We start from the raw sequence: 25,493 nt of genomic DNA on the forward strand, positions 1-25,493 counted from the left end.
ATGTTTTGTCAGATATTTGGGTTAACCGCATATGCAAGGTTGTATTATACATAATTAGATTATGCTATTAGACTAACCACTTCCTCAAAACTAACAGTGATGTGTTATTGTTGTTCAAACAATGTTTGTGATTTTCCGCAATCCAATGTTTTTGTGAAGTTTTACTGCAAATATAGAGGAACATGTAAGGTGAAGGCTTATAAATGAATTTTTTTTCTTAATTCTCATATTTTTACTGACAATTGTATTTATTTGTCACACTACATGTTGTTCAGAATTTTTTATAATGCACATATTTAATCATTTAAAAATCTGCTTTCTGTACCCCGTTTTACCCAACCAGTTGGGTAAAACAGGGTAGTGTGCATACATTCAAATAATGAAAAATCTCTGCAATAATAATATTTCAGAAGACACGGTACTAGTTGCAGAATTAAACTCACATTATAATCTACGCATGCTAATGGTTTCATACATATACCGCAATATTAAAACAATAAATTTAAGCGATTTATACTAAGTACCCCGTTATACCCTACTCTCCCCTACCTACCTTATCTTCTATCTCCCGGTTTAGTGACTTTGAGAATATATTTTTCCTTGATGAAATCTTAACTCTTTTCCATCTGACGAAGAAGCCAATTAAAATATAAACTAAGACTCGCGCACTTATTGTATGTTAAGACTGCCATCGTTTTAAATTACTGTAATTTTTTTAGTTATAGTCATGCTTAGGATAATAACATAATATGCCTTATTACGCATATATTTCAGTATTCATGAAACCAATGCATTTTTATTTGAAATGTAGAGCGGTTACCAAATTTTTTATCTCGCATATTGATTTTTTGGTATGGCTAGTATTACTTAAACTAAATTTTTGAATTTTCACTGATGTACTCTTTTCCCTTTTCTATGTGATTTAGAAAATATAGCAATATACGTAAACCAATTAAACCAAAATCATGCTGAATTTTTATTAACGAAAAAAGTTAAATACAATAAAATTTAATATGCGTATTTTATTATTGAATTTATATATATCTTGCCAATACTGATTTAGTGGGTTCCATTTGTTTTATTTTTTAAAATAATATCTACCCCTTTTACTACTTAATAGATAACGTTGAATAAAAGAAGGTTGTTTAAGGTATGTTGATTTTCCTTGCCAATATCTAAAAGTAAATTTGTACAAACGCGAAATATAGTTTAAATAAGTATTTTACTTTTAAAATAAAACCATATTTTGAACGGAACACTGACTATAGGCCCAATACAAAGTTTTAATAGCTAATTTTCACTTCACTCGGGTACAGAATCCCATCATTCAGTGATTTCCGTGGCTAGCTTCTTTTGGGATTTCATCATTCTCAAACGACGGTAAAGGAAGCTCCTCTTCAAGGTCGCCTAACGATGCTGATAATACCTGCCGGGTAATTTGAATCGTTGGTCTAGGATTTTCGGAGGGGGGCTGGGGGGGGGGGGGGTGGTGAAGGATGATGTCACGACTGGGCTGGTTAACCAAGTTCTGCCAAATACCACCAGGGGCGTATACGGCCGATACCCAGCGATGAAAGCGATCGCAGCGGCGGAGCTTGGAACTACAACAATTCTTCTGAGAAACCGGACAGAAAATTTAACCTGGGCTCGCGACTTCTATAAATTATATATATTCAATGCTTTAACAAATGTAGTATGAGTCGTATCTAAAACTAAAACTAAAAATTTTAATACTTTAAACGTATCGGAATACAATTAATCTTCAAACATGTGGTAATTATTCTTTATCTGGATGTAATAGTCCGTGAAAAATAATGTTAGTTGACATTAAAAAGTATACGAAATTCATCATGTAACGTTTTAAAAGGATAATAACATAAATGCATATGCTTAGATATTGCATATGCATCACACACAATCTAAATACAATCTCACTTAAGTCAGACTACCTAATTTTTTACAATGCACCATCATACAGTTTAACAGAGGTAGGTGAACCTCTTATCGACGTTGTTTCAAAGAATTTAAATTTACAAATATTACTATTTATCTTAATACGATATGTAGCCTACCTTTATGAATACGAACATACAAAAAAAATATTGAATTTATCACATTACACAAGACTAAAACACTAACAAAACTTAATTTTATACATTGCTGTAGCATATTAGAAGACGAAATAACTCACAAGACTAACATTAAGAGGGCTGCATTACAAATTTACTTTACAGAGAAGAAAATATCCTTTCAGGATATTTCATTACCTCATTGATTACATAATACTGCCGTTGATGTGATCGTAGATATAAAGTATTTAAAAAATATATTCCATTATGTTTATGTAAATATTTTGAAAACGTTATTGCTTAAAGATGCTCATTATTTAAATAATAACGAATCTTTTACTTTTATGTACTGAACAAACAAAATACTTATAAGTTAATAAGAATAAGCTTAGTTGAGTAACATCTTCAATTTGTATTGAATTCAATGTACATATCGAAAATCATGTACAATGAATGCAACAGATTGAATTCAATAAATATTTGATCTTGTGAAACGGCCATAATATTGATGTAGATTAGGGACCGGAAAAATTCGCGGTTTCGACGGCCTTCAGGATAGACTGCACATTCCCCTGTACACTCGGGCAAATAACGGCAGTTCATTTGCTGCTGACTTGTTAGTCGTCTCAGCTTGTTTGTCTGTGATTCGATCCTTCTTTGGTTGGTGTTTTATAATTGGTTGAGATTCGTCCAGATGAACAGTAAGCCAATAGCAAAATCATCTAAAAGGTATATGTATTTGACTTCTAGCCTATCGCCGAATGAATCCGCGAATTTTTCCGGTCTCTATTAATTATAGATGCTCACATGCATCGTGAGAGTCCGTATAAAGCCTATTACAATTCTATAAGTATACATTAAAATGCTTTTAAAATATACATGTGTAATATAATTAAAACTTGTTTAAGTAAGATCATCACAAAAAAAATGAAAATCCTTCAACAGTAAGTGATGTTTTATAAGATTTTAACAAAACACATCTTACAATAAGAGAATACTAATCATACCACATAATTCAACACAAAATATACATTCCAGTAGGCGCTACATAAAAACAACTTCTATTTTTATGCTGATTACTCTGCATTGTTTTATATATATATATATCATTATTTCTAACTTTTAATATTCTCTACACATTAACTGAAATTACTTATTTACAGAGTCTTAGCTAATGTTGGTCTGTACCACATACAGTTCGTACGATATCTCTACGCAAAACCCATACAGTTCATTATTAGTAATATCAATTATATTTCATGAACATAATGAAATTAGTATAGGCCCTAGGTTGTTCACTGTTAATTGAGTACTTCTGAAGTATTTTCATTGTGAGTTAACATACATACCAAATGCCATTCTTCCAGTAAAGTTACAAAGAAGACAACAAGATAATATAAATATGTATGTAGTACCATATTTTAAACTCCTATTAAATGAATAATAACTCAATCTCTATTCTGGACTATTAAGTAATAATTTTTATTACTGTTATTTATAACTTAAATAAAATGACAACTAACAAATTAGTAAAAAATAGAATTACGTGCGATATAGTGTGACATTTGTACTTGGACGGCAAACGAAGATAATAAAATGTCTATGACAATGTTAACTTTACTCATTATTATGGAAAGAAACAAAATGGGCAGATAAGCATATTCTACGCTGACATTTAAAAATGCTCAATTCAAAATGAACATTCCCTAGCAAGAAAATTTATTTTATATCACCACAAAAAATCAAACTGCGGCGTCATTTTCCCGATGACAAACAAAAAATTTGTATGGTCGCGAATAATACATTCGTATAGCGTCACATCAGCGGAATATTCCCTTGGCATAAATGTGTGAAGTCTGTGGCACTTATGGAGAAGTAAACCTTCGCTCGAACACAAAAACAAATGAACGAACAGCTTTTTTTTTTTTTTGATAAGATGTGCAATCGGAGACCCCTGGGGTGGTTGAAGAGTGTCAGGTCCGTCGCCAGACCAGATAGTAAAAGCTCAGGGGCTGAGGATAGAAAAGGCATATCTCCAAATTATTAAGTATAAATGTTGTCATGTAATTGTTAAAGACTTGATTACACCCAGGTTTATAAACCCATCATGATCATGAAGACACTGATCGGAAGGTAATGTGCAATACATTTCAATGGCGTTTTCAGTTTTTGCTAAATAATTATAAATATAAGCAAAATTTCAATGTATCTGGACAAATCAAAATATTGATAATATTATTTTCATCACAGAAATAATATATGATATGATAACTAAATTTGAAAAAAGCGGTTATGTTAAATGTATTGTATACTTTCAGTAGGCAAAATTTCCGGCCCCTACCTCTTATAGACTTTGAGAAAAACTGCCTTTTAAAATAACATTGATATAGATAGGAGCGCAAATTTGTGACACGGCCTCTTAATAGCACTGACCAGTTAAAGGCTGCTATCTGCTGACTGTTCCCCGACTCCGTGGCCTGAAGGGCGATTAGAATTGAGGTGGTGTGGGGGAGGGGAGGTGCGCAGTCGGGTCGGAGTGGATTCGCCAGTCGGGCAGTTGGCACGCCTGCGGGTCGGCCGTTGGACGACGCCGCGGTGAGTTATTGTTGCCGCATTCTTTATCTTCAGTCAAACCAAACGCCGCAGATGATTAACGGTCGGCAATTCAGACGACTCTTCTGGTGTGTAAATTATCTTAGCTCTCAGTATGCAGCATTTGGTAGCTTTAATTTCGTGAATGGAACGTTAAGTCGGATGAACGGAAATATGTAACCACGGTGCTGCCATCTGTGGCGGATAGCGCGAACCGAAGTTCACAAAGCCAAAGATAATATATATAGAATTAACAAGATGGGCTGTATTTTAATATATTTCCTTGTGGGTATAGTTTTTTTTTTTTTTTTTTTTTTAACTTTTTCGCCTTTGACGGAGCCGTTTAATGATATAGTTTAAAATTTTGCTCTGCAAATCGAATGATTCGATAGTCGACATAGCTGCTCCGGCAGCGAATTCTAGCGGCGAGTGCGGAAACTACGTGTGATTTGCGTCAAGAAATTTGCGTATATATTTATCGCATTTGACTTTATTTTGAAGAATTCTACATTTACGTTCGTGTCCGAGTTTCGTATAATAAGTTTATACGCAACATGAAAACACGTGAGGTTAGATGTTTATGTATCACTGGCGACTACTGAAACACTACCTCACATTCCCTTCAAACAAACTCTTATTCGAACTAAATCCCGTCTAGGAAGCCAATAGACAGAATTTTTGTTTCTCCCCATTTCATGTTGATTTCAAAAGTGTTTGTTTGACATTGAACCACATTACGGTATTCCGCGGTGCTGTTACGGCGTCAGTTTCGATGTCATACAAGGACCCGCTAGTTATAAGCAAGGTGGAGCAATTTGTTTATCATGTTTAAATCATTTATCGAAATATATTATCAATGTCGAATTAGCTGTTTGCGAGGGAATCAGGAACGCTGACATTTTTGCACAGGAACAAAAACGCCATATTGGTTTCAATTGTCTTTAGGCCTTAAACAGTAGATATTCTGTTGTTTAAGATGGCGAATTTGCATATGTTTAATCTTGGTATATAAATTACTGGAATGCCTTGATACTACTGAGATGTCATTGGTGTTTTAGAATTTAATTAATTTTTAGGAATAACTTTAGTTTTAATAATATTATTGGCGGTATTTAAAGATGTTGGGGTAAGGTAGAAAATAACCAATGCCTTGTTGCCATACAACTGTAACCTAGCTTGTAGGCCGTATTCCAGAACGTGTCCAAGCCGAATCCCAGTAAGCGAACAGAAAAGCAACGGTTTTAATAAACGGTTCCCTGCGCGAGGCTAGAAACAATTGTTAAGACAAAAATACTAGAGATAGCAGCACCATCGCACAAAAAACAGAACGGCCTTACGATACTTTTAAAGTTGCGATTATTTTTTGTTTTGACCATTAAATTGCACAAAACGTATTCCAGGATAGTTTCGTTACAATAAAATTTCATTTGGCACATCAATACATTTGGTACATGCGAAAAAGGAATAGGTAACAATAGAGTTGATGGCGCCATACACGGATTCGCCATATGAACGAAACCAACCAAAAAGTGAGCTCTGCGCATGCGCGGAATTTGGGCAACAGATCAGCAATGGATAGGACACCAAAAACTGTGCCCTAAAAATAAGGGTACAGGTGTAGCATATTCCACACCTAAACCCTTATTTTTGTGTATTTTGTGTGTGGTCTTTGAAAATCTCTTCAATTCAATTCAACGACGGAAATTTCAATTTCAAACTTTGAAAAATTAAATGGTATAAAAGCTGTTGAAAACCTTTATGGCGTCTTTCAGTTCCCAGTTGATATTCTTTTGCCATTAATTTATTTAAAGGCTATTTCTAATTTAAACTCGATTCTCTCCCTTTTAATTGTTGTCGGAGCGCAGGTGATTATAATTACGAAGACTTGGCCATATTACAACTATGTAAATATCTAGGTATCGAGTTAAATTTTTTTATAAATAGCTCTTAAATAAAAGTAATGAAGAAACGGAAAAAAAAGGGGGGGGGGGAGGGTTTGGCTGTGTCATGGACACGGCCGTGCGTTGTATGTGAATACGTGTACGTAACAGGTAATATTTTCTATATAAAATATAAAATACGCTATTTTAAGTAAGTTATAATATTTTTTTTTATTTATTTTAACACCATATATATCGAATGATTTTGACGAGAGCTGACGATTGAAACTCAAACGAACGTCGTAGCTTCTCCAAGTCAAATGTTATACTAAATGGAAATCTCGAAACGCAGAAAAATGACCTCAAAATGGCGGCGCTACCCCCTCCACCCCGTGCGATGCGTCACAGTCCTCACTTAGCGTAACGAATTCTTTGATCCGTTAGCTATCCAGTGGTGTAATTAAATTTTGGAGTGAGATGATAGATATGTAGCTGCAACACCAAACTGTTATCATTCTAATAAATCGATGAACGCCGGCTGCACGCACGAAAAAGTGTCCCGTTACGCACATTGTTCCGTTACGCTGTGTCCCGTTACACTCATGATGATTCATATAATGGATGATAGATATTTGATTAGAGTTTATTTATATGAAAACTTGTTCATAATTATATTTAAACGTTATAGCTAATCGCCAGTTTTTAAAATTAATTACAAGTCATCTACACGTGAACTGTTTCGTCGACTGTTTATAAAGTGAAGTGAAAAGTTAATGTGGTTTCCATTGCTTATCACAACAATTTCGGCCATAAATGATTCAATTTTATTCATAAAAGTATGCAATCATTTCATCAATGTTTTGTTATGACGTTGTCACGTTAAACTATCGTCCGTAAACCGACTTTACAGACAACCAATTTTTTTTTTTACTATTGCCTCCCACTACGGAAGCAATTTTAGAGACTTAATCACGTCGAAAAGAAAGTGAAGCTGTATGATGACGGACTTGTGTGGGTCGTGTTGCCGAGGGCTCTCGCAGACGTCAGCGGCTCAGCCACCCGCGTCTGCGCGTCTGGCAGGCGATAACCTTGGTCGCGCGCTCTGCGGACGAGGTCAGCACCTCCGTCCGCGGTCTGGGGCAAGGCAGCATCTATCCTTACGGGAAGAGAGGAAGCTCAAGCACGTGTGTCAAGTTGGCGACCACACATTGGAATTTCAAGGTCAAAATTTGACACGAATTAGTGCTCCATTTGTGCTAATTTGTGCCGTAGAAATCAGAGTTTGTGCTGCATTACGTAAAAAGTTATAGCATATATTAAGGTGGTCGCCAACTTGACACACGTAGCTCAAGCTTAAAACTGATGTCACTTATTTTGACCTCGCTGTTCTGCCACAGCAGCGGCACCAAACTCTCAGCGGCGGGAATGTGAAACTCCAACCGGCGCGCATGCGCAGTGCAGCTCTGACTCTCTACCACCCCCCCCCCCCTTCCTCCCCCAATCCCTTCTTCCCATAACTTTTTTTCTTGTTTATTTACTTTCAGTGCATGTCGTTTGCTGAACGTATTTTATCTGAAAGTATGAGAAGAACATTAAAAAAATATATATTACGACGGCAGTTAACAAGTCAATTTAATCCCTGAAAATGTGCTACAGCAGTCCTCTGGCATGCAATCAAATCTACAGTAAACCATAACCAGAAACGCTGAGGCCTGAAAGTGTTATATTTAGAGCACCTGTTTGAATAGTTATAAATATATATTGACAGCGTTGTTTTTATTGTATTTTAATTGCACGTACAATTTAATTTCGGTTTAAGGAGATAGAGGTACTTAAAATAGGCCTTTAAGTAAGTTTTTTTTTAGTTTTATTATAGGTAGTAACTAATAAAAACAATACATTATTAATACTAGTAATGAAACAATTTATTGCACAAATGATGACAAACATTGAAAAAAATGACATCAGAAAACCTATAAACAATTTTTGCAGACTAGGAAAAGTCGAAATGACAAGCATTGTAACAAGCATGGAAAACTTGCTACAATCAACATAAACATACCAAGATTAAGATATTCCACATGTAGGCATCAGAGAAATTTATTCAGGTTGCATTTTTATGGTACTTACGTATTAATGCCACCGCAGCTACATATTTGACTGTTTTTAAGTGCCGCTGATGTACACCTAAAATTTTTGTGACAAATCATAAAATAAAACACTTAATTTAAAATCAGAACACTTTCAAAACGCAAAACACTTCATTTAAACACAAAGTAGTCAATGGTTTTTTGGTGGTAATCGGCCGATTATGATCCTGGGTCTATGATCCTGGGTCTATGATCCTGGGTCTATGATCCTGGGTCTATGATCCTGGGTCCAGGGCCCGTAATCGAATGTGGAGGCCGTGAATCACCTATACAGTGCTTTAACTCTCGGCTGGTCTTGAAATATTTTCGCGAAAAGTACACGCCCCCAGAGTTTAGCCCGTCATCCCCTCCGAGTGATGTCACTACGAACCATCGACACAACATGGCGGCCACGCGGACGAAGGGGCGAAAAAAAAAACGGAGGCACCGTGACACTAGATTAAAACTAAGTGTGTTTGGGAGGGAAAGACTCTTCAGTGCGTCTCAGGCCGAAGCCTACACGCCTAATCACGCAGGGTTTCAGCCATGCAGGGAGAGGGTCGCATGCATCATGTGCTAGGAGGGGATTGGCCAACCATGGCAACGATTGGCGCCATGAATAACTCCCCTCACTCTTAAATCTAGACTATAACTAGAGATAGGTTGGGTCCAGGTAAAACCTGCATAGACACAGGGAAAACCCTGGGCGCATTCATGCGGGATGCAAATTAGCATGCATTACGTGTAGAATTTACAGGAGATAGAGGATGGTCTGGATGAAGTGTTGGACAGAGTAGAAAAGAGTCTACCATGCGGGGGTTGGGCACTTGGACTCGTGGTCCACTTTGCTATTTGTCCAGTACTGGATTTAGTGACCAGGGACGCAAGCGCCCCTGGTGGTGAGTGGTTGCACTGACCACTCACTCCGCCGCCAGTCAGCACAAGCCGAGCTACTTCAGAAACAAAGTCCCGAAGTTGGCCGAAGATGAACTCTTCGGGCGCTGTTCGGGTAGGGCCTCAACCCTGTGTACAACTTGTCGGCCAGCCTGCTCACCACGGTTCCTCTGCCGTGAAGGTACGGCAGGTGCTGGGTCGGTGCGGGGGAGGCAGGCCAGTGCTGCCATCTTTGCGCGACGGCGTACCAACCGAAGATGAAGACAGGCGCTGCCACCACAACCTCGCGGACGAAATGAATTCCTGGACATTGGTGTCCTCTGCCTACTTCTTGCTCACAAGGTCAGTCTAGTTCACCGGTGTTCTGTTCAGTGGCGCGTACAGGAATTTATCTTTAGAGGGCATTTGAAAAAAAAAATATTAGTAGAAATTTTGTATTCAAACTTACGCAAAAAAAAATTGCACAGAAAAAAAGTTTTTCTGTACTTTTACCAGTTCCCAAGAACGATATTGTATCTTCATACAATATACAATATATGGCTAATGGAATACTTCTTTCGAGATAATTCTGAGTAATTCTTACAAAAATTGTCGCATAGTTTTCTATTTTAATGTATGTTGAATTCAAGCATATATATTTTTTCAACCATGGAAAATATAATCGAATATTCAATATTTAGACTTTATTTTGTTTTACTGTGCTAATTAATGTGTTCCAGTTTAGCATGCGTCGCCTGCAAGAAAAACTACACCATAAAGCCAAGAGTGGTCTTGCCAGAAAACTACGTAAAAGGTAAGGAATTCGAGTGTGAGTTTGTGAGACTTAAATGAGTGCGAGGCTTAACCCTTTTAGTAATGATACATGGTGTATATCAAACACTGAATGCATGTGTTAAGGTGTATCTACGTACATTCTAGTGGGCATCATACTCTATGGCTATGAAATAATGAAAAAAAAATACTTTTATTAATTATTATAAAATAATTACACGTTAATATTATAATTAGGTATAGCGTTAGATTATTACCACACGTAAAATCCAAAACAAATTTTTAAGTTACAATAATTATTATTATTTTTTTTTAATTTTATGGACCAGTATCCAATATTAATCACTAAAATATACTATTTAAAAACACATATAAAATATTTATTTTATGTATAATTTTTTCACCCTCTCAATTTTTGTTGAATGCTGTGCGCACATCGTAAAAAATTAACTCTAAAGAAGTATAACTTCAATAAAAAATTAAAATTAGGTTTATCTTAGGAGTTGACAAAGTATGCCTGAAAGGTTTACATGAAAACTAAAGCGAATGTTAGCTTCTATATTTCGGACAACCTCGAACAATGATTTCCTGTTGCACCACAGACGATGACCCAGGCACAAGGGGCAGAGTACATGACGTGTCAAGGTGAATTAGCAGTGGCCACCCGCTGCCTTCTGCAATACGCAAGCTATGCGAATGGAACCTGGAACTCTTTGATCACGACGACAATACGACAAACTTCTAGGCTAAAAGTATTTCAGAGGTGGCTGCGTGTCGTATCAAAGAGTAGTGTTGGATCCAAAAGAGCTAAACTGAACGTTTGTTTTGTCACCTGGTTCCTTCACTACCTTCTAGAATTGTGGATAATGCTTTTCATAGTTCATTGTTTTTACAATGTAAAGTTTATTTGTAAGTTTATAAGGAAAGTCTTTGGACTCTGTGCCTTGCAGTTTTACAAGTGATATCGTTGGCAACTGAGTTTCCATGTATTTTCCTTGTAAAAGTACAAACAATTTTAAAGTGTATGGAAAGAAACCAGAAGTGTTAAATTGGAAATTCTGCTGGAAGCCATATATATGTGTGTGTAGTGTATGTATTTATAATTCCACTTATGAACCACATAAGCAAATAACTCAGTCTTAATGTTCTAGTACCAAAAAAAATAATTTAAACTTCTCCTCCACCCCTCCCTCAGAAATTCGACCACCGTCCAAGAAGGGAGAGCCAGTCACTGTGGATTTCTCCATCTACGTCGTGGATATCAACTCGATCAATGTGGAGGACATGGACTTCCGGTATGCCATCAACAACAGCTTCTTGTAGTTGTAACAGTATCTCCCGTTGGCGTGACGGTTCGAACGTTGGGACACCCCGGCACTGGTCGAGTACCTACTTGATGAATTGCTTAAATGGAACAGCGTACCTCTACCAGAAAGAAGTGGCGTATTTGGATATCCCGTCTCGGCCATCTTGATTTTGATTTTCCACCATTTTCCGAAATTACCCCCATTAAATTTACTCTTAATTTTTGCATTTAAACTTGATCTCTAAAGCTTTGCGCTTTAACTTTAGCACTAAACATTTGCACTTAAGCCTAAAGGGGATCAGACCTCGCCATCTTGCAATTCCAAACAAATTTGACACCGTTTGCAATAGTTTCCATGCTAAATATTTTGGTTTGACGTGGCGTGGGAGTTGGTTTTGGATACTTTTTTGAAGTCGCCCGTATGAAACGGTAAGTATATTTCCTCGCGTCACTTACAGACTATAGAGCCTGTAAGAAAATACGTTGTTGCAAAAGGTTTGGAAGTTCTGGGAGATATGCCTTGACATTCCAGAAATCGGGATGAATAGTTCAAAATTAGAATTACAGCAAAAATATGGGGAAAAAAATCCCAAGGTGGCGGGGACTTTAATCCGCCTTAAGCTCTGAACCTAAATGTGCACGTGCTCCCGTGGCAAAAGCCCTCGATAAAGTTACGCCGTCGCGTGTTCTTGCAAGGCCGTCTTAAACTATGCTGGGGCCCTTGGGCACACAAGAATTTTGGGCCCTTTTGGAAAGTAAATATAGCGAATTATACTAACATTTTTCTATTATGATCTTCTATTTACTATGGGCAATCAAGTAAACAATATAATATGTCATTAATGGTATTACTTAGTATGCTGCTGGTTTTTTTGGTTACGATTAAGATAATGGTTTCTTTCGGGACTTCTGTTGAGCAAAATCTTCTATAGACAATTTCAACATCTATTTTAGGCCTCGTTTAGACTGTGCAGCTTGACTTTGGAATTGGAGTGGTTTACATGTTTTGATCGCTGGATGGTGTACTTAGTCAATTAGGATGCGTTCTGAAAAAAATATTATTAATTAGTGCAACCCGACAAACACAAAAATTATGACGGTGGCGCTGTTAGGTACTGTGCTCGACAAAAATGTTTTGAGAATAAATGTGAGAGAAATTGTCGGTCCTTCGGGGCCCCCTGTGGATGGAAAGGGGGGGGGGGGGTGCGGGCAGGGAAGCCTTCTTTTCACAGACGAGAGAGCAGACGCCCGATCGTGCATCTTCGGTTTTTTTTTTGTTCATTGTAACTCATGATAACTAATGGTCAATTAGGTTAGGTTAGCTACATTATAAATACTTTAAAACATTGTGGACGGTTGATTTGGTTAGGATAGCTACATTAAATATACTGTGAAATCATGTAAACTGTTTCCTAGAGCTGGATAGCTAAATATTAAAAAGTTATTTGCTAAGCAACCATAAAATGATTTTACAGTATTTTTTAATGTAGCTATACTTACCTAATATAACCAACCATCCACAATGTTTTAAAGAAATTATAATTACTTCTTGCTAATTTTAATAAATACATCTTGTAAGTTAAACACGCGCATTTGGAGAGTAAATGCCCACGAATGTTTTTCCCCCCCAAATAAATACACCGGTTGTGGTACGGAAAAAAAAAGCGAGCATGAACTTCGGAGAACTTCGGGTGTGGCTCTCTCGTCTGTGAAATGGTGGCTTTAGTCCAGTCATTTAAGCTTAAATTAGGTAAGAATCTCGGAATTCAAGACACCCAGCTGTAAGTCTGTAAATACTTGTATATTGACACCCTAAAAGTTGTCTCAAAACCTTCATATCGATAGTTCATCAACTATATATGGCGCGTTTTCGACCGGAGGCACCTGTTGACCTGAAGTAATGCTGTGACCGCGCGCTCTCCGCCCTCTATCTCGAAAACGGTTCACCGTATGAAAAATATTTTTGAACAAAATTTGTAGACAATTTTGTATTCTACAATATTGATAATTAATACAAATAGCAAAAAACCCATAGGAAATGAGATATTTACGAAAAAAAAGCGCAAAAAACCGATTTTTGTGACCTTTGACTTTGAAATTTAATAGTTGCGTACACCCTACCATATGTAGGTTTTGAGACAACTTTTAGGGTGTCAATATACAAGTATTTAGAGACTTACAGCTGGGTATCTCGAATTCCGAGGTGAACTTACTATAATGACTGGACTACTTCCCGCCTGGGCACGTGCCCCGTGTGCCCTGGCGGTGAAGACGGTACTGCTTGTTCTTGCAGCGTAGACATGTTCGTTCGTCAGCGGTGGACTGAGTCGCGCCTCAACATGACGGACGACCTGTTCGAGGACGGCGACGACTACGTCACCCTGCCGCCGCAGTTCTTCGACAACCTGTGGCAGCCCGACCCCTACATCCTCAACTCCAAGGTGTCAGGTGGGCCAGGCGTTGCATTAGACCCGATCTACGATACCACGCGTGCGGAGACGGACCCGTATACGTAGAGACAGGAAAAATTCGCGTATTCATTTCACGATATCCTAGAATCCAAACAACTGTACCTTTATATTGCTTCTGTGATTGACTCACAGTTTATATGAAGGAGTCTGAGCCAATGAAAAACCTTCAACCAAAAAAAGGTATCGAATCGCAAGCGTCCCAGTTGACAGGTGTCACTAGTCAGCAGCCAATGAGCAGGTGGCATTTGCCTGTGTAGGTACGAGGTTCTGGAGTCTATCCTAGAGGTCATCGAAAGCGCGAATTTTTCCGGTCTCTAACTATACGGGTTTATCTTGGCAGTGCCGAGCTCTTCCGTGCGACCGATAGAAGCCGAGTGCTTGGCTGCGGCGGTAGCCATGTTTGTTCATGTTAAAAAAAAAATGGTTGTCTGTAAAGTCGGTTTATGGACGATAGTTTAACGTGACAACGTCATAACAAAACATTGATGAAATGATTGCATAGAGTTATGAATGAAATTGAATCATTTTTATTGAATTATCACTATTTTGTATGGATACAAAGAAGGAGTAAAATGAAATCTACAAATTAATTGATAAATTTATGTTTATTACTTTAACGAAGAGATTATTTTAACTATAACTTTTATACATGTTTGCTATCTAACTTCTTCCAATCTGTGTTATTCTGTTAAGGATAGGACGATGATAGGAAAAGTAGGAAACGAATGGGAGTGTTTCAAGTTGAATGTGCCTCGAAAAAGTCAAATCGATGGTTGTTCCAATCGAGTGGAAGAGAGATAGATGCGGCGCAAGTGTACAATGAGCGTAACGGAACAATGTGCGTAACGGGACACTTTTTCGTGCGTGCAGCCGGCGTTCATCGATTTATTAGACGTTGTCACGTCAAAAACGGTTTTATATACAATAATATCTAGTGTCCTGTTATTACTTTGTCGTTTAATCTTATTATATATGTAAATTCTGTCCAGAACCTTGAAAAGCATTCTCATTGGTTACCGTCCATTGTTGAAAGCAGCAGACACGATAGTGAAATGTTCCGGAATTCCGTCTCCGTTTCCGTGTCGTTGTATAACGGGCCTAACTACTCAAATGTTACCCACTTCTTAGTATTAAATTCAGGCTAGCAATAGGTCCCTCCCTCCCTTCCCCACCCCCCCAAAAAAAAACCAAAGTGGACAGCAGTATCTAAAATACCCACCCCTTGCATGGTAGTCTTTTTTCTTCTACTGATCCTAGCAACTTTTCTTCTTGGACCGTCCTTCTTTTGTCCCGTACGTCCAAAACTATGTTTTATGTAAAGCTTTTCTGTATATATTTTAGTGTTTTCTGCGTATTTCATACATATGTGTCAAATATGGGCAGTATACGACATACAAGCACCCTGTCCAGAGATGACTTGTGTCGATTAAACCTACACGTAAAACTCCCCCTCCCTTACAAAAAAAACGTTTCTGATGGCGCCCCTGCAAACCACCATTGCGCCTGAGTCAGCATTACACGAGTAGAGGAATTTTATTTCATTTGATCACTCGTGTGATAACTTAATTTCGTCCCACCTTTTCTATAATTGCTCTAGAAATAATACTATGTCACTCCTCTTGGTTTCGTGCAGTTTTTTTGTTATGATGTTACTGGGAAACGATAATTATATGTTTTCATTTCGTTGTTTAAACCAGAAAAAAACATAAACTTTTTCAGACGTATGTAACACCCACGTTGTAATGGCGCACTGTGAACGGGTCTTTGATCTTGTATCTGACACTACTGGAGTAAACTCTGGAAGGAAGGTGATGGGGGTAGGAGGGATCTCTGGACCTCCGCATTAGTCGGTTCATGTGGGGAGTCGTGAGTTGTGCCCAGACTAGTCAATGCCTGTTTTGTTCCATACACACGCTACTTATGTCCTTTTAACGGATCTGCCCTTACAGCCAGGGGCGCAACAACAGGGGGGGGGGGGGGCAAGGGTAATTTGCCCCCCCCCCTTCTGAAACCTTGAAGTGGGGGCACACGGGGGCAAGAAAGTGCTGTGTAATCAATTTTTAGATATTAAAACTGCTTAAATATCACCATTTTCCACCTTGAAATACAAATTTTCCCAGGGGAGGACACCCGGACCCCCCACTTCAATAGGGGGGATCGATGGTTCTTTATAAAAAGGTATATTGCCCCCCCCCCCTTTGGAAATGTAGTTGTTGCGCCCCTGGGTCGGGCGCCACCTGCAAGTTGCAGTCTGTGCCTCGTCACAGACGGCGTGTTTCTGCGCAGAGATCGCGAGGCTGACGCACAAGTTCTCGAGCGTGACGCTGTACCGCAACAAGACGGTGCGCTACGCGGCCCGCATGCACGCCATCATCGCCTGCCAGATGGAGTTCCAGATGTACCCGGTGGACATCCAGGTCTGCCCCATGTACATCGAGAGCTGTGAGTGGGACGCTCCGGCACCGCTGCTGACACGTGCCGTTAGGGGTGTACCTTTGGCACAGGGGCGCAACAACTTAATTTCCAAAGGGGGGGGGGGGGGCTATGTACCTTTTTATAAAGAATCATCGATCCCCCCCCCTAATATAGCGGGGGGTCCGGGGGTCCTGCCCCGGGAAAAAATGGTATTTCAAGGTGGAAAATTGTGCTATTTAAGCAGTTTTATTATCTAAAAATTGATTACACAGCACTTTCTTTGTCCCCCTTTTGCCCCCACTTCAAGGTTTCAGAAAGGGAGCGGGGGCAAAATACCCTTGCCCCCTCCCCCCCTGTTGTTGCGCCCCTGCCCTGGCATGATGAAAATCACAAGTAATTTTGTTGATCCAATCCATAGGAAACCTCACAAGTTTTTTTTTTTGACGTGATAACGTCTTATAAATCGAAGAACGCCGGCTGCAAGCACGAAAAAGCATGACTCATTGTCACGTTCCGCCTGAGCCGGCCAACCACCGTACGAGAAAATCTTCTATTATATCAAACAGGTTAAGGCGGGCTTTTTATCTAATTGTTCGTGATTATTTAAATTAAATTTGGAAAAACTGTAAATAATATTTGAAAATTAAAAAGTATGCAATTTGTCATCAATGTTTTCTTATGACGTTATCACGTAAAATTATCGTCCGTAAACCGACTTTACGGACAACCCCCCCTTTTTTTTATTTATTTACTTAAAATTGTGACATGCCCGCCGACAGTCATTAGACTTGGGTGGCGGGCACGACAAATATACATGGTTCTTGGTTTCATTTGCCATGTTTTCTTTTTTTTCTTTTCTGAAATCCCTCAGGACAAACAGTGGGAGTGCATCTTGCTACAGCGCTACAGGCCACGACCATTCTTCATTCTCGTAATTTCCCTGACTCGTGGTTAACGTATACCTCTGTAGTCGCCTCGTGGTTAACGACACGTTGCCAATAAAATGAGACAAAATAAAAAAAAATCTTCACCGGATGCATACTGATTTGCAGACATTAAAATTAGTGACTACCCTTAACCAGTTTATTTCTTTTAGTGATCATGTGCAAGCTGATGTAAACATAGCAATATCTCGTATCGGCAAAATGAATTATGTATACTCCCCCCTCCCCCCCAAAAAAATCTTCACACCACCTTCTATTATCTTAGTGAGAATTTCTCTCCTACGAATGATGATAATTTTTTTTAAGTCTCGCCAGATGACTGTAGCAAGGGAGAAAAGGGTAAATTACTGAGTACACTATATGGTATAAGGAAAATGTATATATTAGCAACATTTTTTTTTTTTTTTGCAAAATTAGAACTTTCTTTAAACGCATAACTTAGTAGTTCCTTTAAGACTAGTCTTTATAACTGCACGCAATCTGTTAATAAAGCCATGTACTGGTGTTGTGTATATACTTAAAAACTGTGCCAGATCACCGACAAAATTACCAAGCAGCTTACCGCGGCGCCATCTTGAAGTCCACTGCTCTACCAACGGACAGTGTTGCCAGATGACTACTTGCAGGAGTAGTATCCATCCGACGAATCCCACGACGAGCACAACACTGTGTATTATTTTACCGAACAACTGGTTGGGATCTGGTTAGTTTGTCGTAAATGCAGTCCGTTCACTCGTGGCACATGCCGACTGTGTCGGGGAGACATGTACACGGGGCACGGGACGTGACTGTTGCCCTGACGTGGTGTGTTGCGTTGTGCGGCCGGCAGTCTCGTACAACGACCAGAAGCTGCTGCTGCGCTGGGGGGCGGACGGGGTGACGGTGAACCCGGAGCTGAAGCTGCTGCAGTACCACCTGGGCCAGCCGCTGGGGCTGGAGCACACCTCGGGCTACATGCACGAGAAGGAAGGTAACCTCCATGCACGAGAAGGAAGGTAACCTCCACGCACGAGAAACTTGGATTGTAGCGATTGTAGTCGTCCTAGGGGTATAGCGTTAATGATATTTTTTTTAAATTATTTTATCCATCCTTATAGAGTTTGTAATTTTGTATTCTTATTTCTTTCTGGCTTAAATGGTTCTTTCACTCGCTGCTCCTACACTGTTCAAAATTATTTTTACAGTGTTCAACTCTGCTATTCATTTTAGTGATCTCGTAAGTTTGCCTGCGCTCGCTGTGCGGAGAAAGGATTTTTTTCGGATCGCGCGTGTCTTTAAAGGGAATTTTGGTTTTTGGACTTGCAATTTTTTTCTTCCTTTTGCTCCGCCAACGAGTTCCGGAAGTTGTTTGGTTTGTGCCTGGGGAAGGGCAAACCTCACAAGGTAACCTCCCTGCCGCCTCGCTGGGTTGGAGCGTCGCGTGTTCCCAGCACACGACCGCAGGCAGTGGCGTAGCCAGGATTTGTGTATGGGGGGGTGTTAAGAAGCATGCCTCCCCCCCCCGCCTCCCCGTATTAAAGCGGGGGGTCCGGGGATCCTCCCCCGGGAAAATATGGATTTTAAGGTGTAAAATAGTGCTATTTTAGCAGTTTTCGGTTCTTAAATTTAAAAATTTTAATATGAAATTTGTTTGAGTGATGAATAAGAAATTAATTAAAGATTTGTGCTACGCCACTGACCGCAGGAGCCATGAAGATAATTCTCCCCCCCCCCCAACCTATTTTTTCTCTGCTTCATTTCTCTTATTTAAGGACCAGGGTTGATAATCTTTTGGATTCCCAGGAGATAGGGTCTACGGGATACCATTCATCATTCGCGTTTTCACAGTAAATTTTGCACCCTCAAGGAAGGGGGGGCTTTCTGATTTCAAGAGGGCTGGGCCACTGCTTCCTCCCCCTCCCCCTCCTTGGATCTACACCAATGTTAAGGGCTATTTATGTAAATTTAACACTTTACCTCTCCTGAATTTGTTATTCTGTCACAAATTTTTTTTTAACAGATGAGTATAAATGTGATAATAATTAAACAGGCTTACCACTAAGTTTTACATCCTCTATATTACACTTAGTAAATATCTGTTAAAAATATTTGTGACATAACAACAAATGCTAGAGAGGTATAAAATGTTAAATTTACAAAAAAAAAACCTTAATAATTGGTGAGACCCCACCTTCATCCTTTTCTTACACTTTTAATTTATTTTTTTTCAAAATGGAACAAACTGTAAGAAAAAGTAAATAAAAATTATAAAGTGCAAATGCAATACAATAGCTTATCGGAGTGTTGTTAAATAAGGAGGGGGGAAAATATAGATGTAAAAATAATTTTTATCTGTATGTTTTGTTTGGCAAAAGTTGTAAGGTACCATAGCTGACTTAAGTGCCAAATTTCTGGACAAAAATCCTGACAGGTGCTATTATCCTGAAAGTGTCCCAATCTATACCTAATATAATCTGAACATTTTTTGTACATCCAGTTGTACAGGTGGTCCTACACAGTGATAATGGAATATGAATTTCCATCTTTGAACATGTCTGTACATTTGCTTGGATTTTAATTTTTTTCCTTGTCTTTTGAGTAGTGTTAGCAAAAGATTTTCCTGTTGGAACCTACTATTGTGTAGTTCCCTAGTAACCATGATTGGCCAAAACCAAAAATTTATTTTCTTTTTCCGTAGATAAACACGTGACGATGACAGACAAGTGTGATGCTTCAGGAGCTGGGAGTAACGTAAAGACGAAGGACCGCCGACCAAAGGTACAGCTGTGTCGGATGGCCTCCAGAGTTTCGCTGCATCAGCTCAACCCCTCTTTGTAACTGCCGGCATCCTGCACCGTCTCAGAGACACCACGAGACGAGGCGCCTCACGCACAAGCCAAACGCTAACCTGGAGAAGTTACGTGTTCCGAACATCCTCGTAACCATCCTCATAAGGAGCACGTCTTGGTTGTGTGTTACCCGCTGCTGATTTACTGTTAGTCTACATATAAAAAAATTACTGCATTTCTTTTACAGATTTTTCACTATAAAACGTGGAAAATAATTTAAAAAAACTAGGAGGAAAGTGCAGACCTTACCATACTCAGGGGCTTTGTGAATGTATTTTACTAGTTATAAATGAAAAAATAAATTTTTGGTTTTGGCCAATGATGGTTACTAGAATTAGTCAGGACAATATCATAGCACGGACGAACATAGTAGGCTGATAACGAAATTCTCTGTGCCGTCTTTAGTTTTAACATTTGACATTGAATGATTTTGGCTTGTTTTCTGTTTGATTGTACGTTCGTCTCTCTCTCTATGGACGTTCTTTTAGTTCTACGATGGACAGTGCAAAACACCTGGCGTCGGGTGGCCTGAAAAACGAGGGGGCACGGTGGTGGTGTTGCAGCCAACTTCTCGCGCCTGGTCATGTACTTCCGGTTCGAGCGGCAGATCGGCCACCACCTGATCCAGACGTTCGCCCCCAGCTCGCTGGTGGTGATGCTGTCCTGGTTCAGCTTCTGGATCGGCCTGGACGCCATCCCAGGGCGCGTGACCCTGCTCGTCACCTCCATGCTCACCCTGGTCACCATGTTCACCGGCCTCAAGTCCGACGTGCCGCCCGTCGCCTACGTCAAGGTCGCTGGAACCACAGGCATTCTGTCCCCTCGCTACAGTACTGCAGTCCAGTTTCGTTTTTGAAACAGTAGAATTCAAGTGTTACTATTTTGATTTTTTGTAAATTCTGTTTTGCAATACCTATCCCACATAAAATGATGTAATGTTCATATGCTATTTTTTTTTTACGATAAAATTGTTGTGTAGTAAGTTTGTCTAAAACAACTGTGTTCGGAACATTAAAAATACGTAAATGGGCGAGTATTTGTAGTTTAGAAGTGATTCAAAAAGAAAAAGAAAAAAAAATTGATTGGCCTGATTTAAACACCTTACAAAATTTTGTACCAAAATAACACCACTTATAAATTTCTAAACATTAAAAAATGTGTATATTTTTGGGGGGATTTGAATTAAGTTTTGGTTAATTTAATGATTTAACTTGTATTTTGGTGCTACATGGTGTATTGTCTTGCGTTTCAGTGTTATAAAGTATATTGACACGCTTATCTGCTTAATACAATTCTTTGGACACATGCCAATACAATGGCGTAGGAAAAGAAGTTTCACTGCGAAAAAACAGGTCTTTTCGAAACGGCTATGCAGCTGTTCACCCTCCCCCCCCTCCCTTGTGGTAGAGCACACCTTCGTGAACACGGCGACGAGACGTGTGTGTGTGTGTGTGCGTGTCGCCAGGCGCTGGATCTGTGGATGGCCGGCTGCATGGTGTCTGTGTTTGCTGCGCTCGGGGAGTTTGTGGTGGTGAAGGTGCTGGACGCCAGCTACCAGGCCCAGAAGCGCAGCAAGGTGGCCCCCATGCCCACCATACTGTCCATGGTGAGCACCCGACGCGGGCAAGGTGTCTGAAAGGTCAAAAAAGAATCCTCCAAAAAAAAAAAAAATTGGTTTTGTGTTCAAAAAATAATTCAAAGTGTTTTTTTTTTTATTTGAAGCTGTACCAACCTTTTTAATTATGTATTTTACAATAAAAAAAATTTTCGAAACAAACAAAAATTACTAGTTTTGGATCAATTACTAAGTTTCAGTACAATTTACCTTAAATCTGTCTTAAAAAACAAGGATTCTTCCAAATAAATATTACCTAGTAATGTTATATTTTCTAAGTGTCTTTTTACATATTTCAATGAATAAGAATCTAAGGTAACATTTAATAATCATAACTGATGGCTTCAAATATTTTATTTTCCTTGTATTTAGATACGTCATACTTACATTAATAGGGGCAAATCATGATAAAAGAAATAAAATTTACCTATGACAAGTTATTTACTGCAGGTGTCCCAAACACTTTGCATTATGGATCACATCAAGTTATTTCTAAAATTTAAAATGCTTACACAAGCAAATGTGCAAAATAAAAGTGTCCTGTTCATTTGGCAGAACAGTGGGAAAGATGGCGACTGGTTACTGCCAGGCACTGAACTCATATCGACAGTCTTGCCGTGCATGTTTGTGCTTTGCTGTGATGGACCACTATTTGAGATTGCGCGCGTGGTTTCAGCCGCTGCGGTCGAACGAGAAGTCGTGCATGATGTGGGACGTGGAGGCGGGGATGCGCTGTCGCAGCCGCAGCGTGAACCTGCACAAGCGCAGGCTGCTGCAGCTGGTGTGGGAGGACCACCGCACCGGCGAGGAGAAGGTGCTGGCCCGGGAGATCGACCGCCAGTCCCGGGTCGTCTTCCCCGTCTTCTTCCTCATCTTCCTGGTCTTCTACTGGCCCCTGCTGCTGCTCAAGAAGGCCTGACGACTGCTCCGGCCAGACGGGGGTTCTGTCCTGCTGCATCTACTGCAATTCCTGTTTTTGTCCTACCGGTCTTTTATTCCATGATCTTCCCGGTCTTCTCCATACAGCCTGACAATCTCCTGCAAAGTCAACCGCCATTTCCTCGTCGTCTTCCTCTCCTTCATTACCTTCCCAATCTCCTACTGGCCCTTGCTGCTTCTCTCTGCAAGGCCTGGCAGTAGCTCCGGCCAGGAGAATGTGCTGATCTGCGAGGTCAACCACCATTCAAGTGTCGTCTCCCCCTGTCTTCTTCATGAAGACGACCTGACCACCGCACTGGCCAGGAGGTGTTGGCCCACGAGATCAACTGCCGTTACCGTATCATACCAGACTTCTTCGTGATCTAGTCTTCTCCATTGCCTTCCCAGTCTTTTTTCATGGTCTTCTAGTCTTCTGCAAGATCTTCCAAACTAATTCATGATCTTTTCTAGCCTTCCTAATAATTTTCTCAGTCTTCTTCATTATATCCCTAATCTTCTTCATGATTTTCCCCATAGTCTTCCTAATAATTTTCTCAGTCTTCTTCATGATTTTCCCCATAGTCTTCATGATATGTCTTCCACTGGCCCCTACAGCTGCTGCTCACCACACAACCCGACAATCACAAGGGGAAGATTTTGAAAACTTCAACCCCACACCTACCCACCTATACAATAGTACCCTGTAATACAGTGTTTAAGTTAGCCAAGTAATTCTGTTTAGTATGGGTAAAAACATTTTAACATGATAAGAGTTCTATTTTTAAAAAAAAATTTTAGGGACCAACTGAAGAGGAAGCATCTTTATGGCCCCGCCTACTTAGGACACACATACAATGTGCATAGCTTCAGAAAAAAAAAATCACGCAATTGGAAAATTGCTCAAGGTATCAGAGTTGTGAGTTGTGTCTGCTTACGAAAAAAAATTTTAAAATAAGCTCATGGTGGATGAGCATGTAGTTCTGTTTCCGTATTTCGTTTTTAAAAGAGTTAAAATGGCTAAATCGTGTGATTTCGGAATAACTTTTAGGCACAAAAACACTCGGTACTGATTCTTGAAAGCGCACTCAAGCAATTTGCATTAAACCTTTAAATTCAATTACTGTATTTCCCAAATAATGTTATTCGTCAAATCTCATAGCTGTCCTATGCAGGGCAAGAAGATTGTGTGCCAGTTCAGAGCCTTGCACTTAGTGGCGAAACAGTGCTAGAAGCACCAGTAAGCATCACACCTCACTAACAGACACACCCCTGACACCGTTTGCCCATTAAAGACACCCACAGTCACATCTGAGAGTATTCTGAAATGTCAGCAAGCCTTAAGTGTTGTGTTTAACTAATTTACTTACTTATAAAACTTTGATTGTGGGCTAGAATGAAAGGGATTTGTTTTGCTGTACAAACTTTTTTTATTGACTATTTGACCAATCACTTCAGTTGTACAATTATCATTCTCATTTCTCAGTCCATGTGTCTACTTATCTTTCAGTTATATCACTAGTGAACATTTTAGAAAAATACTATATTAGTTTTCTAATGTATTTTATCCAAGATGAATGTAATGCAACAGATACATATAATCATTTATGTTCAGGCCAAGAAGCTTATTCATAGTTTTGAGTAGTTTTGCCTCTGTCACTTAAGAAATATAAAAATATTCAATGTACATATTTGAAAACTATAGAGCATGAACAAGATGTGCTTACCATCAGAACCTAACATACCTATTTTGCAGAAGCCTATGAACATATGCAATAGGAAATAGTCATGAATTTAGTCATCTGAGAACATCCTTTCAAATCGTTCTTACAAGAAAATGTGCACAAGAAAAGTGTCATGGTCTTTTGAGTAAAGAGTAAAAAAATATTTTACAAAAAATATTTGCCAAGGGTAATTTATGTACACGCACTTAAAAAATCAGTGTGGATATTTTCATATATGTTCATATATGTTTCATTTTATAGGGATAAACATATATATTTATGCACTTTTTAAAAATAAATTACTATTTGCTTTTTGTGATCTTTCATATGGATATTTTGTTACTTTTACTTTATATATTTGATAGTTATTAATTTTCACTGCATTTTGGATAATTTATTCTAGTACAGAACTAAAAATTATACAAGCATATTTCAATATAAGTATTTGTTTTTTTGTTAAAATTTTTTTTTTTTAAATAACTGAACATATAAATATAATGCTCGAAATGATGTATGTATGCATGTACATAAAGTGTATTGAATATTTCAGAAAGTAATCTGCAAGTCTAACGGCTTGCTGTGTTCCTAACTATGTGAGGAGATTTCAATAAATTTATTGAACCAGTTTCTTAATTATTTCCCATTCCATATCTGTACAGTGAAAACTCTCAGAAACACTTTTCAAAGGACAAGGGGGAAAAAACTGTTGTAATCATTCAGAATGTTGACATGATGTTTATTGTGTAAATATTTGCTTCTAAATGTTTAATTTAATTGCCTATTGTAATGTTTCATAATTAAGTTATTAGGGTGTTACAGAAAGCTACCCTTCATTAGAAGTTATGGTTAACATTTATTGGCAGGTTAATTTCTCCTAGTTTGCTCTTAATAGATATTTTTTAAAAAAAAATCATTCCCTTTTGTACTTAGTCTGCATTAG

General features: G+C 38.9%; 1 protein-coding gene across 1 annotated transcript; it reads left to right on the forward strand.

Annotated features, from left to right (window-relative positions):
• Positions 1 to 4,572: 4,572 nt before the first annotated feature.
• On the forward strand, positions 4,573 to 25,178 carry LOC134536975 (glycine receptor subunit alpha-2). Its single transcript, XM_063377093.1, has 10 exons — positions 4,573 to 4,664; positions 9,746 to 9,906; positions 10,284 to 10,357; positions 11,531 to 11,630; positions 13,935 to 14,089; positions 16,399 to 16,554; positions 18,301 to 18,441; positions 20,863 to 21,092; positions 21,765 to 21,905; positions 22,591 to 25,178. Exons 2-10 carry the CDS (start codon positions 9,860 to 9,862, stop codon positions 22,831 to 22,833), a joined length of 1,287 nt encoding a protein of 428 aa, XP_063233163.1. The 5' UTR covers positions 4,573 to 4,664; positions 9,746 to 9,859; the 3' UTR covers positions 22,834 to 25,178.
• Positions 25,179 to 25,493: the final 315 nt, after the last annotated feature.

The sequence above is a fragment of the Bacillus rossius genome, chromosome 11, assembly GCF_032445375.1.
Source record: "Bacillus rossius redtenbacheri isolate Brsri chromosome 11, Brsri_v3, whole genome shotgun sequence".
NCBI classification, from domain to species: Eukaryota; Metazoa; Arthropoda; class Insecta; order Phasmatodea; family Bacillidae; genus Bacillus; species Bacillus rossius.